The sequence below is a fragment of the Homalodisca vitripennis genome, chromosome 1 (assembly GCF_021130785.1).
Source record: "Homalodisca vitripennis isolate AUS2020 chromosome 1, UT_GWSS_2.1, whole genome shotgun sequence".
NCBI lineage: Eukaryota > Metazoa > Arthropoda > Insecta > Hemiptera > Cicadellidae > Homalodisca > Homalodisca vitripennis.
This window is the reverse complement of record NC_060207.1, coordinates 201,081,530-201,103,727: the sequence shown is the minus strand read 5'-3', so window position 1 is coordinate 201,103,727 and position 22,198 is coordinate 201,081,530. Positions and strand designations below refer to the sequence as shown.

The 22,198-nt window shown below is 32.0% G+C and overlaps 1 protein-coding gene across 1 annotated transcript in view; it reads left to right on the top strand.

The window, feature by feature from the left end:
• LOC124353021 overlaps positions 1-22,198 on the top strand; it is a 67,498-nt gene that overhangs the window by 26,108 nt on the left and 19,192 nt on the right. The window contains exon 2 of the mRNA XM_046802810.1: positions 21,701-21,938. Within this exon, the coding sequence (XP_046658766.1) occupies positions 21,701-21,938 (238 nt within the window). The remainder of the gene's footprint in view (positions 1-21,700; positions 21,939-22,198) is intronic.

Below are 22,198 nucleotides of genomic sequence, written 5' to 3'. Positions count from 1 at the left end.
AAGTGAACTTTGACTGCAACCGTTGTTATCTGTATTTTGTTAGGAAGGTAACAGTTCAGTTGCACTGAAGCTTTCAGCGGGTTTACTTGACCAAACTTGACCTATGCTGCTATATAAGAATTTGTTCTGACTCCTTGTGGACCGTCCCCCAAAGGGATTATCCGGTCGGTAACTGGGCAGATGTGTGCGTTACTATCACCAGTAAGCATGTATGAAATTTGGTATTTTTTTGTATTGTGGTTTAAAAATCAAAAAAGAGGTTCCAGACTTAATTGTCACCCTGTATATTGTTTATAAAATAATACAAATAAACGTTTCGGATCATAGGATAAGTATTAAATGTTAATACAAATTATTGGGCTACATTTTAGACATTTTACACTATTATGACGCTCAACTATTCTTCAAAGATTAGACATATTATTATACTAGGTTCACATTCCTCGGAAGTGAAATGCACGTGGTTAGCAAGCATATATTCTCATTTACAAATACATTTTCTTAACAACAGAATTTGAAGTTTCTGAATTATCTGCAACTTAATACAAAATTTAAATATGTGATTTAAATTTGTTATAATATTTCAATGCAAAAATCTTCGGGTGGCAACATTCTGATTTACAAAAACCGTGAACCATATTTTATTTAAAAAGACCAAGCTATAATTATTTCGTAAATTTTTGGTTACACTTACTTATTTATTTCCATTATAAAACAGTAGAAATAAGTATCATTACGGTTAAGACCAAATAAATATTATTTATGTAATTGATTTCGAAGATACTTTGTTGCAATTTTTTAGAATGGTTTTAAATACTATACTCACACAGAATAAACATCTAATCTTGAGCTAAAAGAATTACATCTAAAAGAGAGATTCAGTAACGAATAAGTGTATTTTCTCCATTAAGGTTAAATATTCCATAAACTTGTGCGTTTGATAATAGTTGTATTGTAGTTGACGTATTCTATTATATTTCAACGGCGCCAATAGATTAAAAATGGTGTAGGATTGTTAATATTGTTATTACGAGAACAGACACTTATTTAGCAGAAATTTCTGCAAATATTTTATTTTTAATTCGTTGCCACAAGTGTTCTGTAGTGTTTCATACTAAAATAAAGAATTAAAAGTTAAAATATTCGGTTATAGGATTTATAAGATTATATTTTATTTCATACTATTTCACAACTTTGGTTCTTCTTTTCGGGCTCATACGGCGTCGGAACATGAATTACTATTATGAATATTATAAAATATGGACACATTGAAGAGGATAATCATCTAGTCTTAGTCCGAAACTGCCCATAACACGTTTCCGCTTATACATGTGCGTTGACGGGGGTGGGGGTAAATAGTGATTAAAATAGCTATAATTTTGCCAATAAATACAGCATAGTACATATATTTCTGTTACATATAAATATAATGTATAAAACAATTACCACAGGAAGAGATAACAAAATGCGTGTACTATTATTGGACATGATGACGGAAAAGAAACTAAAAGAGAATGTATTACATTCAGTACGCGGGAAACCAACACGCCCTAACATGAACTATACATTCCATCATCATTCAACCACGAACTTGATTGAATTGATTAATCTACATAGTAGATAATGCCCAAGCTTACTAAATGTCAGATTAGGATAACTGAAATAAAAAGAAGTCGGCACTACAACATACAATACAACAAAATATTTCAACAGAATTTATACACTACAACTCGAATACAGCCTTGGAAGACTTAATTATGAAAATTAGGTGTCAAAGTGAACCTCTGAGAACATTCTGAGAACAACTGATGATATAGGGCATTTAATAGTCATCATATCAAAAGTGTACTCAACCCAGACGGACACCTAACAACTGTTTAGTAAATAATACAAGTCTACAGTATACTCCTGGAGTCTGCGATACTTCAAGCGGTTGTGACTCAATCTACATCCGGTTTATGAAACGGGCTAATAACTACTTAAAATCAGAACAACATTAAGCATAGCATTAATCCGAAAATAGGAATCCAACTGGTTATATTCGCAAAACTAAATATTCAATAAATCCGAGAAAACATATTTATTCCGTGAGTTCGTTACTAATTTAAAAAGAACACTTAGAAATTTTCGAGACAGAAAATAACACGAAAAATTATATTAAATTATCAACAGATTAGCAGCCCATATTAAATAAGCCATATTGGTGGCTGAAAGATCGTATAGGTGGTGGCTGAAAGATCGTATAGGTTATCGATTTGCAATTTTCAGAAACCGATCAAGTATAATTTAATCTCGTATTTTACTATAGACTGCCATATAGTACGATGAATGTTTTATTTTTAGGCTTCAATGCACACATTAAAGGTCCCTGCAGTGTATTGTTATGTGTAAAATGGTCACAGGTCATCGAGAACATTTTCAAGTATAACTACTTTGCAATTTAATCGTACACAAATTTTAAATGCTCAGTATGTTCTGTAAAGTCAAGAAACATACAATTAGTTCAGTACAAAAGTCATACATTTTAATTTTATTTATATAAACTATGAAAATTTGTAAATTATTTAGATAAAACTTAAGATGCTTTATAAATATGTAAGCACATGTTATATAAATTTGAAAACGGAATTATATCTGTATAATATTAAGTTTACAAAATAAATAAAACAGAGACTGTTAATGAAGACTATTTTGTAAGTCTAATGCTGTCCAGAAATAAAGAAGGTTGCTGAGGAACGGATAAGTTGGTGGTAAGTAACATGAGCTCGGTAGCCAATCTTTCCAGGTCAGTGAATGCGGAGATGACGTCACGTGACATACATCATACCGTGAAGTAACCTCCACCTCGGTCGGATTCTGTTCTCTTTGCGACACTGAATTCCATATCCTGTTGGGACCCTTTACTTACTTTATTTCACCGTGATTTTTACTGTTTTTAATGAAACTAAAAAAAGGTTTAAGTCTCACATTTACGGTTCACATTTAAAAGTTGACTGCATTTTTAATATTCCATATTTAAGATGAAAGAACTAGCTTCATATAATGTGTTTTTCTGTGGAATTTATTTTTAAATTGAAAATTATTTTATGAGTAATAAACGTTTGTAATCTGTATAAGTTCGGTACGCTACGTTTTATAATATTAAGTTAGATAATTTAAGAATAGTGGTTAATTTGATTTGTCTAGGGTCAGAAAGTAAAATCATGGGATTGTAACAATGTCGTTTGATGTGTATTTGTGTTAAGAAATATATTCTATAAGTATACTACTGTGTAGTACTTCCTATCTTGAATAGTGACCATTTTTATGTATTTTGAATAACTGTACTGTACTGTACTGTAAAAGAAACGAACAACTTTTTAATTATCATATTAAGTTCAAAAATTGTTGATGTGATTTGATTTAAACTCTTGTTTCTTGGAATGCTGTTCTTGAATATAAATTATATTTCTCTTCTTGGAAATAATATTTGGGGTAAAGTATAGAGTGTAAATATTTGTATGAATATTAAATATTACATGGAATCCAATGTTTTGTCATTCTCTCTTTCCAGTCTTGTTTTAAAAAAATTCTGTACCCGATTTCAAATACATAAAATGTAAAAAAACTTTTTACTAACTTCTAACATTAAATCTAAGGTCCTGTAAAATCACAATGAAATATAATGGTGTATACTTGTACTGATAGAAAGTCTATACATTTAAATCCAACATATGAGTGCTTACGGGTATCTCTGTAAATCGTATAGCAATAAGTTGTAAGTAGTAGTTTTTATGGACCATAATTGCGAGTAACCAATCTAGTTTATTCCCAATAATTTGCATTGAACATAGAAATTGTATTAGTTACGTAAGTCTCCTTGCCAAAAAATGCTCGATATACTCAATCTATTTTCAAACTTGTCATGAAATTTAATACTTTTTATTTAATCGGTAGAGAATAATTACAACAGGAAAACATGCAAGATATTGTTGAACGTACGGTGGTCCATGGAACAAAGCTTGACGACCAATTAAATTAAAACACTCTGAATTAACCTTTAGAATTAGAAACAGGAATAGAGTTAGAGTATTATTTTCTTATTACAGGCAGTTATGATGATACACATTATACTATACATGTAAAAAACATTAAACTCCCACTATCACTATCTAATATATATATATAAAGATTTTTTAATGTAAATTTGAATACAATTTTTTTAATCAAATTTAGTTAAAGTACGGAACTTACTTTCTATAAGCCAATATAAAATTAGCCTAATATTATTAAATTGTATAATATTTAATCCAGAGACAGCATCTGGCAAGAGATAGCAATAATTGCATTGTTGTCTTCATGTTTTGACGGAGTTGGCTTTAGCGTGAAGCAATTATGTCCAACAGAGCTTAGGGTTTAATTCTGTCGACTTTTATTACTTCACAAGCATCTTTAGATGAGATTTCTTAGCATTCCATTCTCGTTTTCTTTATTAAACAGTGTTCACGAGTTGTAGAGGAAGGGTTGGTAGTGAGTAATAAGTAGTATTTATAGGGGACTAATACAGTTTCTAGACGATGATAAAGTTTATATACATGCTAAGGGGGATATTAGAAATAACGACCAGACCTGAGTAACCACGTTGCTTTTGTTATTAAAAAGGGTGAAAACGTTTAATATCTTATCAAAGTTTTGTTTTAAAAATTGTTTCCTGGTGAAACATAACTTTCTGACGTGTAAAATTGTGTTGTAAACTAAACTTTTCCCTAGTAAATGTTTTCAAATAAAGCCAAGCTTGCAAAGGTGAAAAAACGTTTCCCCTCCCGTCGCCATTGATGTCAGTGAATCAGCCGACCCTGTAAGAGAAACTCAAGAAGTAATGCAGCCTCCTCCTCACTTTGTCTTGGATCATACTTTACCTTATCTGTGAAAAGCGCCGCAGCCAATTTTTGTAAATCTTTTAGCCTCCAGCTACTTTCATCCCAGCAAATATTTAATGCTTCATCATTTCTTGCTGGCTTGCTCAAGTTGAATATTCAAAGACTAATATTTAATGATATATCCGTTATAACTGAGTTTCATCAGAGTTTTTCAAAGGGAAATTTTTAAAATCAAAGTTAATTATGCCACTTTGGAGTTGTATGTTACTGCGTTATATTTATAACACAAGCACCGTGCTTACTATATTCAGGTTTGAAGTGCACTACTGAAATAATCGAATTCAAATCAATATAATACCATTTCTCTCACGATTTAAAATGTGTTAAAATTACGTTGTAAGTAATTTTGGGTATAGTTCGTATACATAAACATAGTATTAATACAGTTCATAACATCAGAACACAACGTTTCGAATTTTAAAATTTATCCTCTTTTTCAGGCGTTGAAATATCCTTTAATAAAGGTCTATAAACGTCTTTAAGAATACACAAAAAGTAAACACTAATTCATTACTGTAAGTCATCAAATTTTAAACCCATAACGAACTGTACGCCAAAACTCTCAAGCATGTATCTAGATCCCAGAGCGGTTGCAGTAGCTTAGTTTTTTATGCCTGAAGAAGAGGATGGATTTTAATCTTCAAACCGTTATATTCTATGTTGTAACATATAATGATGACTAATTTCGAAAACTCTGGTATCCTTTATAACCCATCGCCAATAATAAACAAAGAATTTCAATTCTGCTTGTATGGAATGAATTTACAAATGACAGACACTCGTTGAGAAGTAAAGTATTGGAACAGTTGTGAGACAAATATTATACACGTATCGATGACTACATAGGAAGTACTATATACGATGACTACACAGTAATTTTTGTACTAGATATTTTTCCGCTCACATATAACATTAACCAGAGAAGTCTTGTTTTCAGGGTCGTTTAGGAGACGTTATCTAGCCCAAGATCACATCCATTAGGTTTAAAACCAATAAGGTGTATTAGGCTAATGTTTTCTAATCAATGGGATATAAATCAGTTAATTTTCTGAAGTCTTGTAAGTTGAGGGATTTAAAAAGTTAAATTCCGATTGTCCGTCTGTCTGTCTGCCTATCTGTCAATCGGTTTTCTTGAAAATAAACTTATTTATAAAATTTAAATTTTGCATAAAAGTTCCATACAGCAACATCGAGTTCGATGGGATTTGGCAGAGCGTTATCAAATACTTTTACATTGGCCTTATTGGTAAACATAATGGGAAGAGAATCTCGGAAAATTAATAAATTTGTAAACAAATTACATGAAGTACAAGATATTATGACATGTGACACAATAACACATCTAGCCTAATGAAATAAGCTATAGATTTTTAATTTTGCATTCAAAATCAGAGAAACTTGTTACACGATACATGGTGTAGTGTAGTCCTAACTTGTTAATACATACTCTAAGTAGTGCTCTCTGAAGAGGTGATTTACTCTGAACAACATTGAGCCATAGTAACCGGATAAACTCCGATGCCTAGGCAACCACTAAAGCAGACTGACCACATGATGTTGCCCTAAAGTTTAGTGAACCGATCAGTGCAGCAGTTGAGAAGCAAGTTTGATGTGTTGTATAATGAAGAAAATTAATTACCACTCTGTACCTTAACTTATTAACCATTTCTGAGGTCATGAGTGGAAAATATACGCTGGCGTTTCCATAGTTACATTCCCCGCTATTTCGTTCATCTGATAAATTTTCCAGAAATCATAAATGTTACCATTACTAAACTTCACTCTCGATTTCTCCAAATGAGTTATATATAATTATTAACATTGTGACAACATTTAACCCGGCTCGCTGTCTCTAGCGGCAAAACAAGAAATCCCTTCCGATAATTGATTCCAAAGCTTACACGTGAATACTGAGCTGGTACCAATTGATCAAGGAAAATTACAAAATGGTGTGTTTGACATTAGTTGGGGTCTATTTGTTGATAGCTTGGAACACAGGAGACGAAGTCACCTTGATAAATTAATGATTCCGGTAACTATTAGTATTTCACTAGTAGAGAGTTTTTTTACGCTGAGGTCGCTTTTAAGGCTCCACATGGGCGGTCTGGAATTCTCCACATTCCACTATTCCAATTCTTCAACGTCAGATCGTTCCCTACCCGCCATCAACAATTTCTAAACACACTATAAAAGATCTTCCTTGTCTAAAATAAATTGGCTTATATCGCCATAAGGTCAAAATCAATAAGACTTCTTAAGCTCATATTACAATTAGGACGAGCTCGTAACCGGTCCACTTTGACCTCATGCGACCTGTCCACATTAAGAGTAGTCAACTTTTGTCAACCACAAAATCCAACAGTATCTTTACAAGCAGTTTGGTTATGATTCCCTGCATCATGGTGCCTAATTATTTTGTTGTTGTTTTTATTGGAAATAAATGCACGTTTAGAGAACACAAAGAAAATTTGAAGTTTTCGTAGTTTGATTGTGGAACAATGTCATATTTGGACTCAACCCATTACGAGTATTTCAGCCAATCAATCGTTTATAAATCATGCATTAAAGGTGTCTCAGATCATATGCATCGTTTGTTAAAAAATAAAAAGTATGACCAGGATTGATCAAATGCTCAATAATGATATGTACAGGTCCAAAATTTTAAATGCAGTAGTTTAAAAATGTATTGTAATGACTATTATTAAATGCATAACACCTTAGTTAGGATTTATGACTAAATTGGAAAAAACCACAAAGCGTGTTCATTTTGGTTTTGTCTTTTTTTTATTCTTTGTTACTATGTTATTTGCTGTTCTTGTATGTGATAATATTACCTTTACGCAGTATTTCACATTTACTATTACTATACAACTTGTTTCATCACATCCTTTACTTGCGCTTGTCATCGGAATCTTCCACCAAATATTTTCTTTTTAAATCAGTATACACATTAATGCACCTTTAAACCAATTAAAATCATACGTTTGCTTTACACCTCCAAGAAAGCTTATTAATCAACTTAACGGCAATCTTTGAAATTCTACAGAAGCTGCTAGTCTATTTTGCTGAACTCTGTATTTCCGTATTTCCCTCTGCTCTTAGTCTCATATTGACGATTACCCCTATCTGTGCCAAAGCACACTTTTATTTACAGCACAGGATCACCCAAATATATGGAAACAGGGCAGCTTCAGAAAACCAGGCCTCCTAATGGAGTTCTGTCATGACTCTCTAAAAATCGAATTATAATTTATCTTCAATAGTATAATACAGTAGAAAATAATAAGCAGAGAATTTACCCATATTCCTTACATGGTTTATCCCATGCTATACTATAATCCCAAACAAAGTTTAATAACATGTGAATAAAGAAAAAAAAAGATTTAAAAGGATTGTAACGATAATTTTTGTGTTTGGAATAAAAATAAGTTCAAAATCTATTTACGAATGATAACAATCATTTATTTTAAATTAACCACTATATACTTTAACTTAATTTGAATTTTGAATTTAGATATTTTTAAAGAAGTATAACTTTTGTACCATACCTATACATGTGGATATCAAATTATTATAATTTGTTAGCAACCATTTTACTTCAATTATATTATATTTTAGATTGATAACTACGAATACAGCCTATTTAAACCATACAGCCATTACGTACTCAAAAACAATCCAAAAATAAAAATGATCACAATTGAAAGCTCTTTTATCAGAGGCCAAACGTGCGAGAAAGTTTAGCAACAGTAATCACAGAGCTCGGGGCAGCCATTGACGATTCACTTTTGTCCCTTAAAACCACTTTGTAACGCATTCAACATTTCAACACGGGTTCGGCCATTGTCAAAGGCTTCACTGCTGGCCAAGTATTATTTCTACGCATTGTAATGTCACTTATGTTATCACTCGCGTTGAAAGCGCTTTGTAAGTGGCTAAACCATGTTTTGTTCCCCGTCCTCAATAATGGCTGGGTCGTATTTAATGAAAATAACTTAGCAAGTTATTGATTGTAGCTTGAAAATCTTTTTTACGACACATATCTAAAAGAAAGGAATTTTGTTTGATGCACACGTTTTTTAAAGGTATATATGTGAATGGATTAAATTTCGTCCATTGACAGTTCTACAAATTGGATGGGTACAAGTGGAATAGTTAAATTTATGAGTATTTAACTACCAATAACACGTTTACTCTTAATAATAATAACTTGCTTAATACCTTTGCTCAATTTAAATAATAATGTTTAAAAGAAATAATGAACCACATTATGTTACCCAACACAGTGCATGCCAATCGAAGGAAAAATCGAATATAAGGTAGTCGAAGTACAAACCTAAGAAGTATGTAGTGTAATGGTTCATATTCTCCAACTGAAAGATGGATACAGAGTAATATTCGGGTTCGAATCTAGGTGCGGCAAATACTTCTTGAGAATAAATTTTTAGATATTTTTTAAGCGATGTAGGGAAGTGTTTAGATTGATGTATTTAGCATTTAATATCTCAAATACTTAACAGACGTAAAAATAATAAATTTTATATTTTATTAAATATAATGATTTTTACACTTTACGGGTTTTTACTAAAATAATTGAGTCGTAGTTGAGTCATAGACATACATTTTGTTAAAAAAAAAGTAAAACATAATTTGTTTGAATTTTTAATGCTTAATATTTATAAATATTTAAAGAAAATACATAAAATATCCTTACAGCATCAGCGAATATTAATACATTCATTGTTGTAGACGCAATAATTTTTCACGCAACGCACAGCTAACTGGTCAGTATCATTCATTACAAACCTGTAATGAAGGTACATGTATTTTCGGCAACAGCTATTGTCCATATTATACTGTAATACATTTACTTCCGAAGAGGTGCAATAGTCAGTATCATTGATTATATTAATTAAAGTATTAAGACATATTTTGAAATGGGTGTGCTTGACTACATTTCATACCTACTCATAAATAACGTTAATATGGTAGTATTACAGGTCTTTGACTTCGGCAAACACAAATCCTTGGTTGGTTTGTATGAAACTGAGTTTATCAAGTAGGTCAAATCCTATTTATGGTTTTTAATAGAAATAGACGATAGAAATGTTATAGCAAAACATTGAGTTAAACTGTTTTATTCCTGAAATGAATATTACGTAAATTTTGAGGAATGTGTTGAAATGTGTTGAAAATTTTATAACAGTAGTATTTGTAAACGTAAACTGGTTAATAACTTACTAACCGCTGTAGGAATTTTGCTTCAAAATATATGTACACACACACACACACACACACACACACACACACACACACACACACACACACACACACACACACACACACACACACACACACACACACACACACATATAAATATATATATACATAAATACATACATACATACATATATATATATATATACAATTATGATATAAACAGGTTTCAATGTTCTTATATTTTTGCAATTTGCTTGTAGAAAGTCGGATATTCTGCTCTTATTCCATAGACAACACGCGATACTGTGAAAGAGACCGTAAGTTACAGAGAGAAGAGTTTACGGTGCTTTATAAAGGGAGAGACAGGGAGACAGTAGAATTGAGTGAGAGAGAAGCACTCTCTCTTTCTCTCTCTGTTCCACAGCACCGAATACAGAATAAGGCTTCCGTTACAGATTGAAGTTCAGGATCTTTGGGAAGGTTAACGAAATACTTTTTTGAAGTGTGCGTTTTATTGTTTTGAGTTATTGTAAGTAACCCTAGACGTTCTTAGTTTCAATGAAATTGCATAGTACATTGTCAATTAAAATATTATACTGAAGTATCGTATTGTTTTTATGCCATTTTTAACTATTGGACCATGCCGTTCATACAACAAACAACGATATGGTTTGAATCGGTTATAATTGGTAAGGTTCATTGTATTTCAAGTGCACTGGGTTCAGAGTAAATCGATTTACTGCAAAGTTCTAAAACAACACAAACTATTATTTTGTATTTTGTTTGTGCAATATAACGTAAAATGTTGAAGCAAAATTCCTACAGCGGTTAGTAAGTTATTAATCAGTTTACGTTTACAAATACTACTGTTATAAAATGTTCAACACATTCCTCAAAATCTACGTAATATTAATTTCAGCAATAAAACAGTTCAACTTGCATTATTATTTATTGTTATTATATTATTATTATCTGCAATTATAATCTTCTTATAAATAAATATGAATCGCATAACGTGTTGTTAAGCGCTAATATTCTGAACAGCTGGACCTATACGATTAATTTATTTTTCTATTTCGAATAGGGAGATTAGAAATTAACCGGAATATTTTGGAATTCTGAAAGAATATGATAATATTTATGTTTCATGGTCCAATCCGAAACTAACTCTATGTGCCTGTGGACACTTTTAACTAAAGGTCCACAAACTGGCTGACATATCTGTTTACGTTAAAACTTCATAAAGTGCTTGTTAAAACTACAGTGCTTGTCCAGTAACGTACTCCTGATAGTGAATACAAAGTTAATATCTAACTATTACTCTAGATTGCACCAGGGACGAATTAAAAACATTAAATGAAGTAAAAATGCTACTTATACATTGTTATAAACCAAACATAATGAAAAAAGGTGTAAATTCTTCACATTAGGTACTCTAAACTGGTGGCCTTCCTTATTATTTTGATATGGCATTTTAACAGTGGCTTAAAAGAAAACAGTGAAATAAACAATTAGATGCCTCAAAGTTCCATTCTTCCCAGCGTACATAACCTTATAGCCTATACCTATATTGTACAGTTCGTAAAGTAACACGACTTCTATAGCTCTAAATATTATAATCGATTATTTAGAAATGTTGCAATGACTTAATGTTGATTTCCCCTTATAACGGCAATACAGTACATGAGCATTAGGTAGAATTTTCCTCTATAACGTAATATGCTTCTCAGTCGTACATATCAACGTATATTTTATTTATTGAGATAACAAGGAAAACCCAACAATGGCACTGGAAATAACTTAAACCGAAAATAGATTACAAGAGCCGGAAGTAGACGCTTTTTGACCAATGTTACGAAAGCTATACGAGTATACGTGTATAGTTTGTCTATCGGTTCAATAACGCACCAAACAAAACAATTATTGTGTCGCCATAAGTGAATAACGGTCTGAACTAGACAATTTTTAACAAAAGTGCCGTTCTTAGTGCTAAATATAATTATATATTTTTATTCGTCAAAAAAGCAAACTCTACTATGGCAATGGAAATATCATAGAGCGGATGTATTTTAAAAGCACTAGAAGTAAACACTTTTTCACTGAATTAGGTTTTCTAGACCTACGTATTTTTATTTTTTTTATCGGGACAACAAAACAGACTCAGCTATGGCACCGAAAATATAATTAATTTGAAGCATAACTGCTCCTACATGTACGAAACATGATAAAAGAGTTAGATTAAACTCCGATCCTTTTACCCATGAACACTAAAACTATGTAGCTGATGAATGCTTACTTACGTTTGCAAAATGTTATAAGACTCCATCGTATTACATCATAAACGCTTTACTAAGTAGTATAAGGACTTTGAGTTGAAAACGCGTGCGAAACCGCAGGTACCAGCTAATAAAAACTATAAAAATGAACAAAGTATGAAATAAAATGTATTTAACATAACAATTTTACTACAGTTACTGAAATTAAAAATAAACTTTTACTGCTAATATAAAACAGTAAAACTAATTAATTTTGAACATAGACTACTTTCTAATTTGTTATTTAACATTGGAACATCTGTTATTTAAACCTATATTACATCACGTTACTGCAATTAAATTTTGTTGAATAAATAGACTATTTGTTTAATTCTAAGTAAAACAGAAGTTTTATTCATAGGTATGCTTTTAACATAGAATTTTACATCAAGATCTGAAGAATCATACTTGTTTGGATATTCATAACAAAATTCAGTTGAAAACCCATTACGAAAATAATTACACAGGTTGTTAAAACTTATTATAAAGTCTTCATTGTATCAAAGCATCGTTAATATAGACTTTAGTTCTTTATTTCGTGGAATTTATTATGAAATAATATTATTCTAACATTAACATACGGACAGTCATGGATAAATTCAGTATATGTAAGGTAATTAAAGATATTACTTTGAGATTTAATGCCAATCTGAATCATTAGTTAGTGTGTCAACACCAAATTTACTGAAATTCTTTCTTTTTTGTCTTCAAAATACAACTTGCTTCACGACTCGAATTAGTGAAGTTCTTGTGAAGCATTCTAATTATCTCTAAATAGAAGTTTTTTTTCCAAGAACATTTATTTTCTTAACTATGTTCACCAAAACTGATCTGTTTTGCGAACACTCTTTCCCTTTTAAAGTTTTATATGAAGAGATAAAACTGTGAAAATCTTTACAATTACAATCTATACAAGTATTCAGACTTTTTAATTAATTATGTAAGAGAGTTAATACATTTTCTATCTGATATATTCTATACATTTTGAAATAATCTGTATTTTATATAAGAAATTAAACCCTTCTTTACATGTTTCAAATACGAAATGGCGGGCTAAATTAGTGTGTAAAACTCTATCGGGAAGATCAAAGAATCTGCCCGTTGTAAGAACCGCTCTAATTGTCAAAGAAAGACTTCTACTAACTCAGACGGCCGAGGTAGAACCCTTGTGCAGTAAGATGTTACACAAAAGTAACTCAAGAGGAGTGGGTCGATGCCCTTCACCCTTACAAACCAGGCAACAACGCCGTATAAAAGTTAACGAATCTTCTGCAACCCTTTAAGATGGCGATATGCAGAACCAAACAAACTCTTCTTACTTCGGGTTCTTTCCTATACACAAAATTTTTTGTAGTAAAATTATAATTTTACATATCACAAAACCTGTTTGCTTGATAAATATGTTAAAAGTCAATAGTAGTTGTATTACAACGTTTATAGTCGCAAATTTACGTACTTTATCTAATAATATAGGTAATTATCAACATAAACAATGAGACATTGTACTCTAGTTGAATCTAGAGAGAACAATAGGTAGTAAAGCTATAGATAACAGAGTTAAAATATGTTTAACGGGTTAGTTCAATGTTTTTATAGTTACCGACAATATACAGGGTGTCCAGCAACCATTCGAACAAACTTTGCCACATTGCTCAGCAGACCAAAACTAACAAATAATGCAATATAACAGGTGCCCTATTTCACTTCGTTTAGCGTCTGTCTGTCTGTATGTGTTTTTTGGGAAAAAAATTACTACTCAAAAACCACTTAAGATACAGAATTCAAACTGAACAGTTATGTTACTTAGTGTTGGACCTTATCAGTAAAAAAATAAAACAAATATCTCATTGCATTTCAAAATGGCGGCCGTTCAAAATTTTCAAATTGTATTAGCTTTGAAACGACAACAAATTCACAAGGATAACTTTTTTTAGCATATTTTATTACCAATTCAACAAGTTTTGTTTCAAAAAGATTGAATAACAAATAACTGAGTTAAAGCACCAAACGTAAAAACAGGTTAAATCCATGCATTGCAAGTAAATACAACACTGTAGTGAATTGTTACGAATAAACTTTTTAAGGTTCTTTATTAAAATACTGAACAATTATTATAACCTAAAAAAATATACCTATCATTTTTGTTCCATTTACAGTAATCAATGTGTTACACACACACAAATAAAAAAGAAACAAACTATTCACAATGCTCTTAAAAAAACAATAGCATAATATTACATGAAAACAGCTGACCAACAATCAGCAACCAAATCAGGTGTTTTAAATGAAGAAAAACTAATAAACAAACTATCAAGACATTGTTGAGCAAGTGTATGTTTTGAACGTGATTGTCACTGTTTGAATGTTCTGTTCTTCTTTGTAATTCCTGTTAGTTTTTCCTGTTAATTTAAATTTCTGTTATTACTTTGTTTCTTCTACGATATCAACCGTTTTACTTCTGAAGAGTATGCTGATATTCACTTTGTGTACGGACTTGCTGGAGGCAATGCCAGATTAGCTAGCAGATTGTACAGAGAGCGCTTTCCAGATAGGCTGCACCCAGTTCATAGCGTCTTCAGTGCCGTTCATATTCGTCTTAGGGAAACTGGACATTTGAAAAATAATGTTGTAGAACGGGTAAATCCTTACGGACTGTTGATTTTGAAGAAGAGGTTTTATTATTCGTAGAAGAAAACCCCTCCACCAGCGTTCGCGCTATTGCAATTTGTATGTATGCAAAAGTTCTGTGTGGAAAGTGTTAAATGAAGAACGTTTGTGCCCTTACAGACATCAGAAAATACAAGCCTTAGAACCTGCAGATTTTCCTCTCAGGGTAGACTGCTCTCGTTGGTTCCTTCACAAATTAGTTGATGAACCCGATTTTTTAAGGTATGCTCTCTTTACTGACGAAGCGTCATTTACTCGAGATGGCATATTTAATAGCTGAAACAGCCATTTATGGGTTGAAGAGAACCCTCATGAAATTGTGCAACGTAAGTTTCAGCACAAATTTTCTGTCAATATCTGGGCTGGAATAGTAGACGGATATTTGATTGGGCCACACATTATACCAAACAGACTGAACGATGACCTACTTATGAAGTTTTTTTGAGGGAAATCTTACCTGAGCTGTTGGAACATGTTCCTATTGAAACTAGACAATGAATGTGGTTCCAACACGATGGAGCACCAGCCCACTTTTCCCTGATTGCTAGACAACATTTGAATGAAGTGTATGGAGATCGTTGGATTGGACGTGGAGATCCCGTCTCTTGGCCTCCACGGTCACCTGACCTCACACCCATTGATTTTTACTTGTAGCAATTAGTGCAATTAGAGTTGTTGAGGCTGCTGAAGTTATTCAAGACAGTAATCCTTTTGAAGGGGTGAGAGAATCGTGCTTACGACGCTTCAGAATCTGCAACGAGTTACAAGGACGCCACTTTGAGCAACGATTATGAAAGTTTTACAGTAATCATTGATTTCTTAATAAAAAATATCATGTTCAATAACATTTTTCAAACACATTGAATTAATTACGCTGTTTCACACAATTGCCATGTAAGAAAACCCTATACCCAACCATAACGTAGCCCTATTAAAATTTTTTAAGATTTAAAAACCAGGATTCACAATTGGTTAAGAACTTTTTTTAAATTTACCTTAAAACAAATTAAAAAAATAAATATTAAATTTCTGGTTATAACATTGTTCACTATTTTAATAAAGAACCTTAAAAAGTTTATTCGTAAAAATCCACTACATTGTTGTATTTACTTGCAATGCATGGATTTAACCTGTTTTTACGTTTGGTGCTGTAACTCAGTTATTTGTTATTCAATCTTTTTGAAACAAAACTTGTTGAATTGGTAATAAAATATGCTAAAAAAAGTTATCCTGGTGAATTTGTTGTCGTTTCAAAGCTAATACAATTTGAAAATTTTGAACGGCCGCCATTTTGAAATGCAATGAGATATTTGATTTATTTTTTTTACTGAAAAGGACCAACACTAAGTAACATAACTGTTAAGTTTGAATTCTGTATCTTAAGTGGTTTTTGAGTAGTAATTTTATCCAAAAAAACACATACAGACAGACAGACGCTAAACGAAGTGAAATAGGGCACCTGTTATATTGCATTATTTGTTAGTTTTGGCCACACACTAAAGTAAACACTAAGTTTTTGAAGTAGGATTTCATTTAAAAAATGTGTTCAATAATGCATTTGCATAAGTCCTACAGCAATTTGAACACTGCGCGTTTAAAATTTACATATGTTTTATTATAAAATATATATTTGATAGTGCTGTCTTTTGAACGTACAGATCTTGTATTTTTATTCTATTAGATTCTATTTTATTAGGTAGAAAAAAGTAACTATATTTAATTTTAATTGGGGTAGTTAAAATGTATTTATATTCTATTTATTGCTATATTTTGTAAAAAACATAAATTATGATGCAATATTGATCATTGTACGCAATATGTCGAAGAATTGAACGAACAGTAGTAATCCCTAATCCACATCACACGATTGGTGACCAGGGACAGGGGACACTCTTGAATCTCCATGAGGTAAATGGGATTGAATTAGTGATTACTCCCTTAGAGAAAGGGGTACACACTTCTACGTCAATCATGTCACTAAAGGGCTCGTTATTTAGCCCCTAAATGGAAAATTATTTCATGGATTTAGATAGTGAATGCGTTAACATTCCCCCAATTTTTAATTTCGCTAATGCATAATTATTCACTTTAAACACCACGTGCCATTTCCACGTTTACTAACAGTACTGAATTAAGTATTTGATACTAATAATGAATTTGTAATTACCTATCTTTTATGTTAGTTACATTTTGTTAATTCAGATATAACTTTAAATCTTTAATTACATAAATTACAGAGTATATTATTGTTTATAATCAATCATATACTACTTAGTTACAAATTAATATAAATGTCACCCTAAATATTTAAATTAATTTCAATAAAAATCTTCATAATCTTGGTTTGAAGGAACGTTACACTTTCTAAAAAAGAATATACCATACATAAAATTGCGAAAGAGCTACCTTTCGACTTCTGCAATGATTTATCTGTTATTAATCGATCTGGTTTTAAAGTGTGCAATAGTAATAACGTTAACAAACAAGATATTAGTTTAATAAAATTACATGTAAATAGAAGAATCATAACATACAGACCATAACTTAACCATTCTATAATGATTCTTGTTGATAATTATAAACAATATTTCCAAACCGTTTGAAAATATTTGTGTTTTTCAAATATTAAACAAGCAGTGGAAAACAATAATGTACGAGCGTCTAGAATTCCACATAAAAAATCAGACTTTTACTTATATACAGCAAATATTTTACTATTATTTCTCACTTTGACAAATTGTTGTTAAATAAAGCAATTATTATCCGTGAATGGGAGCATGATGAAGAGTCTACATAGCCACGGTGATTGAACAAGTCCTAGGGGTTAACCCCACGTATTACAATTGGATGGTAATTGTAATGTAGTTAAACTACGTGTATTATAGCTGGTAAATTAATGTGCTGTAGTTTAAAGCGGCCCATACACTAGACGTGCATTGCACGCCGTGCAGTTTTTTATACTGGCACGCCGTGCTTGGCATGGCACTTTGTGCCCCACACACTGACAGTTTAGTCAGTCCCGTGACGTGCTAGAAGTTGGTTGTGGTATTGTGATATTGTGTAGTATTGTCGTGCTGTGATATTTTTACTACTATGCCTCTTATATTTTACTACTAAACATAAAGCATTAACAGTATTGTTGATTGGTGTGATTCATGACGATAGCAAAGTGAAGAAGAGAAGAAGACAATTATGGACGAAAAATTGGTTAAAAGAGAGAGAAATGTATTCTGATATGAGACTGCTGAAAGACTTACGTGAAAATAATAAAAATGATTACAGGATCTACTTGCGAATGGATGACGAAACATTTAGTTATGTGTTGAAAAGGTTAGGCCACGCATCGAAAGACAAGACACTAATCTGAGAAAAGCTATAACGGTGGAACAACGGTTAGTTGCCACGAAAAATTTTTGTGTCAGCAGTCGACGTGATAAATATAGTAGAGTATTTGCCGCGAGAGAGAACGAAAAATAACCTCAAAAGACACTCCACTCTCAGCACGTAGCGCGGGACTGGTCCACACACTTGCAGGATGGCACGGCGGCAGGTGGCACGGCACGCCGAAAATCAAACCTATCTTGATTGCCTTCGTGCCATGCAATGCACGGCGTGTTTAGCACGGAGACCTCCACACACTGGCACGTTTCGTCCAATTTTGGCACGTCGTGCTTGCACGGCGTGCATTGCACGTCTAGTGTATGGGCCGCTTAACACCCTAATGCCTACTGGCTGGTATCACTCAGTATAATACCGCAGTGAAAGTGTTAAGGCCAAATGTATTTGTATGAAATTTCGCCTGTGAAAGAGATACCTGGTTACAACAAAATAGGTTTAATATATTCTAAATTTGTACAAAAAAACACGGAAAGCAATGAGATACACAGGAATATATATTAAATAACGAAAATATTAATAAAGCCAATTAAGTGTTATGACTCTAAGAACATCACCCCTCATGTGATCTTGACTTATCTCTTTTGTAATTTCTATTTGTAAGGTTCAAAAGTTAAAAGTAAAAATATATTATTCCCTAAATAAATGTCCAATACTTCAACAAATACTTCTTGTACATGAACAATTATTGGCCAGCATAATCTATGTGTCATAAAAAGGCCACGTCTGAGTTCTAGTGTCTAAAATAGGGGTTTATGGTTGTTATTTTAAAACATTTAAGTAGGGAATTTGAGACGATTAAGGCGACAAATACTATGTATTCATTGTTTGTGTCAGTCAGCAACAGGGAAGTATCGCAAAAAAAGACATAGAACTCTTTTACTAATTCCTTTTTATGTCATTAATTAAAGCCAAGAAAATAATGCGTTTCCTTATTCGTATCTGTGGGGAAAACAATATGATAACATTTAAATCGCTAGAATGTAGTTTTACTATCGGAATTTAAAAATCGGTAATGCTTTAATCGTTAGAACACTCGTCAATAAAGAGATTCCTGATAAAAGTTTTTAAGTATTCTCAGGAACTCTTAGGTATGCAGAAATTAACGAGCACCTAAATAATAATGTAATTTCGTTAGTATATTTATATATTCCATGGATAAGATGATGAATTACAATAAAAACAACATGTATTTAATATACCGGGTATCATAAAAGTCCCTCTCCCCCTATTAACTTTCTTATTACAAGAGATGGAGTGATTTACTTTGGGTGATGATTATATGGCCTACTGATGTGTTTTTTGCGTATGAATATGTTTTACTCCCATTCCCCTCGAATGAGTTATGTTAGGATAAATTAAAAATTTAAAAAGAAATCTATAGCAAGTGACAGGCCATTTTAAAGTTATTATAAAAAGAAGAAGAATGGCGCAAACTAGAGGTCTCTAATGTTACTCTATCAAATTTGGTGTCCAATTAAAGTTTGATTGTTTTTAAACCCCGCAGTTTACTACATTTAAAGTTATTGTGAAATAGATAAAACATTCACTCACTAGTTATTTTGAGGACGTAAGACACAAAATCATAAAACAAGTCCAGTTACTGTGTCAAAGTGGTCTGAATGTTCTCATATACTAACTGGTAAACAATAATAGACGACATGGTAGAACCGGGTATTGGTATTCCCAGGACTTCCTAATGGGCTTCAGTGAGAAAAAACTAAACCTAATAAATGGTATGTTAATCATGGTTGTTGATATTTGTTGATTCTTGCCATAACTTGTAATAAGGGAATAATATGTTTTAGACAATGCTCAAACTTAGAAAATGTTTTCTAATAGTAAGGTAATTAGTACAGCTAATAATTCATACAACTGAACGAGAGTACGATGAGGGACTGTCAATGAAGTATGGCAAAACATCAGTGTATATGAATTAAAAGGCATTTGAAGGCTTTTAAATTATCGTTTGAAATAGATAGCAGTTAATTCATGTCAATTCAATTTTAAGTATAGATAAGTTGCCGGCTAAGATATGGCAGAGTATTATAGTCAGTTTAGTGATACGTTTAAATAATTCATTTATAATTTCTGATGGTTCTGGTTTGGTACTAAATCTTTAAAAGTATAGATTCCAGAACCTTTTAGAAAGATGGGATTTGTCTATTAAAGAAAATAGGATGATTACCAATGTACTAATGATACATATACTAGTGTAGAGATACTTTTAAATAGTATAACTTATTTTAGGTACCTAGCTAATCATAATGCTGTTCTTTTGTCAGCAGTTAGACATATGATCTTCTTGGGTGTTGTTACAAATGCGCTAAAAATAATAATTGGACATTTAAATGTTAATCGGTATACGTGATAAATGATGAAATTAGGAAAGTTCTCTCAGTTAAACTGCACAAGCCTTAAGATTGAATACTTTATAGTCTGTACAAAAAGTCAAGTTTGCTGGTTATTTGACTAAACAAAACATTAAATTCTAATCATGAGAGGCAGAATAGCAAATCTGGTTCTCCAACTGACTTATGTAATTGTTCAGGTCATGATGAATTAGAATTATAGTAATTTTATTCTAAACACATTTTTCTAAACTAATTAATATACTTTGAAAAAAATAAAATAAAATTATAAAGTCTGGAAATGGAAAGAATAATTTTATCTACCCAGAATTATCTACACAAGTTTTTACCCTAATACCTTCATTGTCTCTATTTTTTACTCACCCGGCTCCAAAACCACATCTCTAGTGGTTCCTGGAGCAGTAATGAATACAAATTTTGATCCTTTAGGATTAATAAGAAATTCGTTCTGAACATTCTAATAATTTTTTACTTAGGAACGAAAAAAAATTAATAATAATGAAATTGCCTCCTCCCCGTGACACTAAACGTTGTGCCAAGGGATGCAAAAGAAAAAACTATGATAATATATTCAAAACTATAGTTCTAGAATAAATAACATATAGGTATTTAAGTTATTATATTTTAATTTGAAAATAACTACAAAACAACATTCTCCAGGATCTCCATAAAGAAAACTATATATTACTTTCATACTTCTATGTAGATTAAATTGTTTCTAATTTCTGATGAAGGATTCAATAATCTCATATTTTTATCATAATACACATCTTAGTACTGAGCAAGTTTTTGTAATCCATTTGTGTTTCAGATGCGGGAGCAGTCCAGATCACAGCACTGCGGGTGCCTGAAGAGGTCAGGAACGGGTCAGAGTCTGGCGCTATTCTGGACTGCGAGTACACCCTCAAACAGTCAGAGCTGGCTCCAGACTCCGGCCTCGTGGTCAAATGGTTCTGGAACAATTCTCCAGCGCCGGTCTACCAGTGGATCCCCGGCCAGAGACCTCAGGACCTCGGCGTGCTCAAGGGCCGCCTCAAGCTCGATTATAAGTGAGTATCTCCACCAGATAAAAGTCTATGTAAATTTAAAGTTAGAAAAAACAAAGTCAATTTTCTTTCTTTTGTATTAGTAACCTCCTCTGGTTCTTCCGCATAAAATTAAGAACTAAAAGTAAGTTAATTCAACACCAACCATATTGGGCCATTTGTTTAGTGTGGACTCCAATCATCCTACTACTGACAATGCTTCAATCCCTCCTTCACAGGTCACGTGTGGTTCACCAGAAAATTACGTTACTAGTTGAGAGCCA